Source organism: Pipra filicauda, unplaced genomic scaffold, assembly GCF_003945595.2.
Source record: "Pipra filicauda isolate LSUMZ 115617 unplaced genomic scaffold, ASM394559v2 scaffold115_size4368891_pilon, whole genome shotgun sequence".
Lineage (NCBI taxonomy): Eukaryota > Metazoa > Chordata > Aves > Passeriformes > Pipridae > Pipra > Pipra filicauda.
The window spans coordinates 1125453-1133877 of record NW_024103607.1 but is presented as its reverse complement, the minus strand read 5'-3'; the positions used below and the strand labels follow the sequence as shown (position 1 = coordinate 1133877).

The 8425-nt window shown below is 39.3% G+C and overlaps 1 protein-coding gene across 1 annotated transcript; it reads right to left on the bottom strand.

Moving 5' to 3' along the window:
* Nucleotides 1-1512: 1512 nt before the first annotated feature.
* On the bottom strand, nt 1513-7796 carry ATP4B (ATPase H+/K+ transporting subunit beta). Its single transcript, XM_027743510.1, has 7 exons — nt 7685-7796; nt 6149-6277; nt 4808-4921; nt 3816-4015; nt 2444-2506; nt 1843-1935; nt 1513-1674 (listed from the first exon to the last, which is right to left on the bottom strand). Exons 1-7 carry the CDS (start codon nt 7794-7796, stop codon nt 1513-1515), a joined length of 873 nt encoding a protein of 290 aa, XP_027599311.1.
* Between the last annotated feature and the right edge of the window lie 629 nt (nt 7797-8425).

Genomic DNA, 8425 nt, shown 5'->3' with positions numbered 1-8425 from the left:
CAAGCAGAGAATCTGCCTGTTAGAACACGAAGGGAAGAGTGCTTGGGTTTCTTGATAATATTTAAATGGTCTGTTTATAGACAATCTTGGATTAACCTTGAACATGAGTTACTGTTTTGTTATCAAAAGTGTTTTATTGTTTTCCATGTTATTTTGGAAAGATGCACAGTGGGAGACCTGTGTTCCAACAAGCATATAAAATTGATTTTCATTGTCTCTTAGAAGAAAGGCAAAGTTCTTCGAAGTAAAAATTGAAACAGGAAAGACTAGGGGAAAAAAAGTTCATATATGAGGATGGATTTTCCTACTGGTTTTGAAATGCAGAATTTTTCTAAGAAAGGCTCAAATGCCATTTGTGGTTTTGAAGAGGAAATATTCCCCTCCATCCAGATTCTGTCTGCAAGCTGACTGCCTGAATGTCGCTGTAGTAAAGAAGGTTGATTTGTTTCACCTTCTTGCTTCCTAAAATGTCCAGGCAGTGAAAGTGCAAAATGATTTCTTGAATATCTTTTTTTTTCTGTGCAGTGTTTTTTCTCTGGCTGAAGCATCCTGGACTTAGCTAACATAAACATAGTACACAGACACAGCAATCTTGTGTCTTTGTATCATAGGTGATAGATTTGTCAAATTTTAGATTCACTTAAAAACTTAGTGCTGCTTCAGCATCTTCCATGTTACTGCAAGTAACCCAAAACTCGTCAATGCAATATGGAGCTGTTCTACTGGAGAAAACAAACAAAACCACCACAAAGACAATAAACACAAAACCAACAACAAAACACCAAACGAACAGAAACACCAAACAAATAACAACCTATAACAGTTAGATGAACTGTTTCCTGGATGTAACTAGGTGTTAGAGTCTTACCAGTCACTTTTATTAGGTTATATACATAGAAGTGGTACAGTGAAATCTGTAAACTAGAGGACAGATTTCAAGTTTGCTTCTTTTGCAGTGATTGATTTGTCAACTAAAAAAATCTGACTCAGCTGACTAGTACAAAAAGCCAATGCATTGGGATACAGATAATTTTAATATACTTTTATGATTTATACATCCTATAAAAGATTGAGAATTTTATTACTTGCTATCAAAGTATTGATTTCTTTTTCTAGTTACCTAGTTATTTCTCAGTATCCAAGGTTTAGTATCATGCATCAGTTATTTATTATGGTTTGAAAAGTGATTGAAAATGATTGATTCTGTACTTATTTTCATTGAAGGCACAGCTGCACACTTTGGGGGAAACTTGCTTTGTACAGATACTTGCATGAAGGCAGTAGCGTACTGTAGCCATGGAATATTAAGCTATGTACATAGAGGTAATCCTCATCTCCTTCACACACTGAGAGTGGTATCTTGATTTTTAGCTGTACAGTCATCTTGCAGTAGAAAATGTCTCTTTGCACTGGAATTTGTATGGGAACCATAGTGAGAAAATAAATATGGATTAATGCGGTAATAGTTAAGTTTGCCCTAAACACGTTTTCCAGAAGTGTCTCTCTTGCTGCTCAGTCTTCTATTTTCAATTTAAATTCCACTTTTCCTTCATATGGATCATGAACATTATCAAAGGTAATTCCAGCTCCAATGATTTTGCACACTATTTTAAGTTCTGTATTCCGTGTGATGTTGAGAAATTTCACAGCTACCAGAGGATTGCTGTAGCTGGGCTAGGAGGGGGGGAAAGAAAAGAAAATAATTTTACACTACCAGTTTAAAAACAAAGTCTTAAAAATAGCCTTCTCTTGAGTTCTTGTAGGATTGCAGAGGTGCTCCATGTGTTTCACCTTATACAAAGAGAAAGAAGAGAATTATATTTAAATACATAAAGCACCCACCTGAGCCTTTTTCCCATAGTAGGGGAAGTAGTGCAGGTTGAAGGTACCATTCACGGGGTAGTAGTCCACCTCCAGCGTATGAGACTCCTCACCCTGTTTTGTAAAATAAGAAAGGAAGATGCTTCATTGGTGAGGAAATTGTCAACCAGCCCTGGGTGAGTGTTTCACTGCTGCTGAGTGTGTATTAAAGCTTGAGTTCAGCAGTCTGTTTAGCACCAGTCTTATTTTTATTTTTCAAATAAAAGAGGGAATCTCCAGCTGTTACTATTGCCAAGAAAAGCAGGCAAGTGTTCTTTGATAGCAGTTGGAAATTCAGTAAGTTGAACCTGCTGAAATGGGGGTAGAGCCTGAGGGAGCTGTGCTGAGGTGTGAATTCACTGTGGGGAGCTGAAAGCAAACAGCACATGTTCTCTGCAGCACGGGAGAACTATTTTTCAGGTAATTTAAAATAAAGCAAACTTTTTTTTTCTGCAGAATTGAGAATATTCTCAGTATTTGGCATCTGATTTTCAGAGCTGAAAGAGTAATCTTTTTGGTCACAATTGCAGTTCTCTTGCTCTCAGAGCTGCAGTGCTTGAAATATGTGAGACTAACTTCATACCCTTACCACATATGTGCAGTTCACCCTTGGTGCAGTGCCATTGCCAGGGAAAAACTTAACAATCTGAAATAGAAAACACACATTTGGTCATCTTGGAAATTGTTTTGAGATAAAACTGAGCAAACAATTGAGAACTGAGCTTCAAAGGATGCTTAATGTGTTTCTGCATAAGGTTCTGTCAAACAGATATCTCATCTTGTATACCTGGGTGAAAAACTGCTGTGGTTGGATACTTAGGAAGCAGGACTTGGTTCTGCTCAGGATGGGCTCCAGCCTGGCCGGGGCAGGTAGTGCTGCACCTCCTCCAAGTCCAGCTCGTTTACCCACAGGTCCCACTTGCCCTTGCTGATGTCCAGGCAGCCAGGGGTCTCTTAAAACAGCTGATTATGTGTCAAGAAAGGAAAAGCTGAATCTTCATGCTTTTAATCTTAACCTTCTTAGAAAAACTTGGTTTTGGCAAAAAAACCTTGTGCTGGTTTGATCCTACAAAACTAGTGGGGTCACATCCTGTAGCAACAAAGGCAAAAGGAGGTGAAATCCCCCCGGTCACTATCCATCCGTCTTTTCCCTGCCGAGGCTGGCACCTAGGCTTGCTGAAGGAGACATTTTGGGCAAAAGCTTGTGTTTCACCTGCCAAAATCAGGGGCAAAGCTCTTCTCTCACAGTTAGGGCTTGCACGGGTTCTTGAAAATGTCTAGGGTGAAGCCAAACCAAAAATCAAGTAATTTTGTCTATCAGGAAGTGGAGAGGAGTCTGAGCTCTTCACATTCTACTGAAACTGAATTAGGAGGTTCAGGATTTTAACCCAAAACAAATATCAAATGCCTTTGTCTATGTCCTGAAAAAAAGGATGCATAGAAAATTCCCTTTTTCCTCTCCAAAAAACATGTGTTGGTGGTTTTTCCTGAGAACAATATCCACCAGGTTTAAATTTTGTCTTTATAGGTTCTGCTAAAGATTTTCTTTGCAGCCTGGAGAAATAAGGTATCACCTTTCTGAACCCACTTCAGTTACCATCACATCCTAATGTCTCAGCTGAAGGCACAGGACTGTAATATTGCAGGAGGAAACTGTTTTGTGTGCTAGTTTGTGGGAGGAGAGCCCTACAGAAGCACTAACAAAATGAAAGCCAAAGATGTAAGAGAGTCAGTTCAGAGATCACTGCCCTGTTACTTTCCTAGGGTGGCAAACGAGTCTCAGGATTTCTCTGGAAACTCCGGAAGTCTGTCAGGGAAAAGCACACGATTTTTTATTCCCAGTACAAAGCAGAGTTTAGAACCCGTGGCAGCAGATGACACAGCAGCTCCTCAGTGGAGATTCCAGTTACTCTCAATGAATTCTTTCCTGCTTGGCACTCTGAGCTTGTACTTACCCTGTTCATTTTTATAATAAAACAGGGTTTCCCTTCTGGAAATCCAAAAGTTGGATCAGTGATGCCAGAGCAGTTTTGAAGCATATCTGATGTAAATTTGCAGGATAGTTTTGTTTTGTTCGGGCCATCAAAGGTGTCCTGGATGAAGTATGTGTTATTGGTACAGTTGATGTTCAGGTGCTGAGCAGATGGCGTATACGCTAGATGTGTGAAGGAAGAAAGAAAAATTTCCCTCTGAAGTTTTTCATATGCAAATTATAGATTCCAACATCAGGCTGGAGGTTTTATCATGGTAAAATGTACTTCAAGTGAAGTTGGGATTAGACAGAATGAAGAAACTTAAAACTGTTTGGGGGTTTGGTTCAGGTTTGTTTTTTTTTTTTTAGAATATCCAAGCAAAAGAAAGAAAAAGGAGATCAAATTGAGTTGACTGGCAATATAAAGTCAGTTTCAAATATAATTTTTTTCAGTATGTGCGTGAGAAACATGCAGAATTACAATACTTAATATTAACTCAAAAAGAATATAAATGTGCTAAGATATTAACAGGCAAATGGGGCACCTAACCTACATTGACTGTACTCTCTGATGGCAGCAATACAATGGCTTTACTGACTTATTATGGCACTTTGATGTTTGTAGTCACAGACGAATTAATTAAATTAATTTAGATGAGACTAGTTTTGAGGAACTTTTGTCCCCCCCCTTCCCCCAACTTTCTATTGGCCTATTTTATAGAGGCCATTTAGGATGAAACAAAGTAAAAGCTCTGAAGCAGGACTCTCATTTTAATAGAAATGTTTACATATCTATACATTTATAGATTCATGAGGTGATTTGCTCATCCCTTTTAGAAGATACATCTTCACTCAAAATCTCTGATTTAACAAGGACAAATGTAAAATGCAGACACTGACATAAAGTTCTCAGACCTAATATGAGAGATGGGTCAGCACATTTCTTTGTTATTATGCAGAAAACCTCATTTTTACCTGCCAGAAAAGTGTGAAGAGTTGTCACTAAACCTTCCCAGGTTTTGTTGTCGGATACATTATAATAAATTTGTAGTCCTCTATCCCCATAAACGTCAGGTCGTAATGTTACACCTTCATGGGGGAAGAAAAGGGAAGACAAAGCAGAAGAGAGTTGCCAGGCACAGATTTGTTTAAATAAATTGACAGTAGTGATTATGCTACATCAAGACTCAGTGTAGTAGATCCTCAGGCTTTGTTGGAGGATTTAACTATGTACAGAAACCACCTCAGCTGTGAGTTTTTCAACCAAAACTCTAAAGCCTTTGTACTGCTGAACTATTTTCTTTTCACGTATATCCGTGCTGTTATAAGAGCAGCTTGTAAAATCATTCCAGCAAATGCACTGGATTTCCTCAAGACTTCTTAACAATAACAGTCACATCAGGTTAAAGAAACAGATCATACGGCAGCATGAGGAACAGCTTTTGAAAAAGCCACACTTAATATTTTACAGGAATTATTTTACTAGCAAACACCAATCCTACTAGGAGAGGAAACTTCAAAATATATCATCTGACAGAATAATTCTTAGAGCTACAACTTCTAAAAAGTAATTTTTTCACTCCCTTTGTGAAAACAAGTCATTGGGGTGTGAAGTTTAAGCAGTGTGCACTGATGATCTCTTGCTGATCATCTCCCCTGTCTCTTTTCATGTCCCACAAATCTTTATTCCTAATGCCACAAGTCTTTGTCTTATTTTTACTTGTTTGACTGCTGGCACAGCATATCCTGCTGGGAAGGTGTCCCTGCTCTTCCAGGGACTTTCTATAGTGCCGGCAAGTATGGAAATACCCACCCCAGGTTGCTTGCCCCAGTGCCTCTCCATCTTGCAGGCACCCTACAACCCTCCATGGTGCTTGTGGGGTTGGAGCAGAACCCAGGCTTTCTCCAGGGATTGATCCCTACCCATGGGGACAAGAGGTGCCCCACAGCCCATGAAAGCCTCCTCCTCTTGCAGGTGACTGCTACAGGCAGGCACTGATTAGCTTAGTAGTGTGATTAAATAAATTAATGTATATATATGAAATTTTGTATTATTTTATGGTATATATTTATATATTATCTAATGTATATTATATTATTTATTCATATATAAATTAATACTTAATAAATTAAATAAATGTGCCAATATTTTTTAAAGACTGATTGTGTTTTCAGGCAGAGGTTAAACTTTGCAGGGATCATTTGGGCAGAATTGACCTGATTTATACCACGTTGGTCCCCCCTCATGCCTGGGCTCTGCCAATGCCTCTCAGCCCAGCCCAGCCCCACACAGCCATTGCGGGACCCTGGCCATACCTGGGGATTTCAGCTGGTCTTGGTAATCCGGTTCATATGGATTAATTGTCCTCATTAAAGAATAAATGGAGAGTGCGAACAGCCCTGACATCACCACGTAGAAAGCCAGGTAGTAGAGGCTGATCCAGACTGTGTTAAAAAATGAAAGCAAAATCTCATTTTTCGAGCAAGGCACAGTGATCCCTCTGCAGCCAGGAGCATCCTGGCAGCAGCAGCTGTCTTCTTTCCACCCTTGGCCTCAGGGAGGTTTTCCCTCTAAAGGGACAGGTGTTTTGGATCACTTTCTCTACACTCGAAAGTATATTTTTCTAAGAAAAAATTGTTCAGTTTTAAAGAGATTTTTGAAGTAGTTGGTGCTGAGCTCAGATTGTTTAAAACTTAAAATATTATGTGGCTTCTTGAAGTAACTTCACATGTTAAGACCATTTATCTACTTATTACACATGGACTAGGTGACACAGCCAAGGTATTTCTGTGTCAAAACCAAATTGCTCCTTCTGTTATTTGGATGACAGATGTCAGTGTTTTGGGCATGCTGATTTTAGACCCATATCACTTCACTGCCTTTTACAGCTGAAATCACCATCAGCAAAATGAGTCATCTTGCTATTTTATTATGGTGTGAGATGCAGAATAATGTTGTATTTCTGACTGTATGTGCATGAAGTGTCTTACACATGGCTGATGCTCTACAGGCAGTCAGTGGCTGTTTTGTGGGAGGGCTGTTAGAAACCTGCCCCTGCATTCATTGGCGCCTCATAGTACGTTCCTCTCTACCAACTGGAAGGGCTCACATTTCAGTTGCATTTTCTGTAAAATTCTGGTTTTAGGAGTGGCCAATAAGCTACACTCACAGATTTCATGGCAGAAAAAAAAATCACCTGGAAACTTGCAGCTACTCTTACAGTTTGTGGAAAGAGCAGGGATATTCCTTACAAGGGTCCAGACTGCCCTTCTCAGAATGTAGATCATAAAATACATCATCGTTGTAGATACCAGTTTGACTATGGGAAGAGTTTGGCTATGGGAAGAGAGGCTCATCTGAAATACACACTAAGATACAGTGGTAAGAAACAAGATCTACTAAGCAGACAATAATTCAGAAGAATTTTAAAAAAACAAAGCTTGTTTACAAAGAATTGGACAAACTCCACCAATTAAGCAGAATTCCCCATGTACTACTATGTGAACCCCTTTTAGTTAGCAGATCAGAACCCGACTATAACCGTCACCCTTTGCTATCAATAAGTTACCTGTTAATGTGTTAATTTTTCTCCTTTCAAAGTACTTGGTTTAAAACCACTTTCAAGTCATCTTACATTTGCAGGAACTACTTGGATCAATGTTTTGATCAGTTTATTATTATTATCAATTGATCCAGCTTATAGGGTCACCCAAAAAGTGGTTCAAAATTATATGTGACAACTGATGTCTTCAACTTATCTACATTGTGCCCCCCTCATTAGGATGACACTTCCCTACATAGTTTTTAAATATTCTACAAGGAAGAGAAGACCCTTATATGTGAAAACCTACCCCAGTTAATTAAGGACCTTCCCATGAAGAGCTTTGTTTCTGGATTCCAGACAAAACGACGGAAATTTTCCATCCGTTCACTGCAGGTCTTCTTTTCATTTAAAGTTGCCATTTTCTCACAGAAGTTCCCAAAAATGTGTCCTCCTTTGAAACTGAGAAATTCAACCGGTTCCCAGAAGACAGGCAACCAAGAAACTTTGGGTTTTATACCTTCTTCTCCACTGAAGGTCACCAAGTTTGTTTCCTGTGCCAATGAAAGCCCCTGCTCACTACTATCAACCTGCTGCAGAAACAATTCTTTATAAAGGGTGTTGATAATGCTGCAATTGAGGCTGGCAGGGGAAAGTTAGTTCCAATCAAATGCCCTTCTCCTTTCTGTTGATGGCCTTAGCAGGTCAGTTGTGATAGCTGTTATCGGAGCAGATAGAGTAAATGAGAGCTTGTTTCTCCCTGGGTTTTCTTTTCTTTTTGTTTTTTTCCAATTAACATGGAATTGCTGGATAGAGTTCTCCCACTACAACCTGCAGACAGTTGTTGGGATATAAGGTATTTTAGTGGGAGTTAGTGGGGGGCAAAAAGCACCAGTTTTTCCCAGTGTTTGCCATGTTGTGCAGCTGGGGAAATAAGGTCAATGTTTTTCTGTTTTCTGTGGGGAATGTTTTCAGGTGATCTCTGACAATGCTAACTCAGCTTTGGAGTGTGTATAATTTTGCCATCGCCATACAGACATGTGATGAGGTG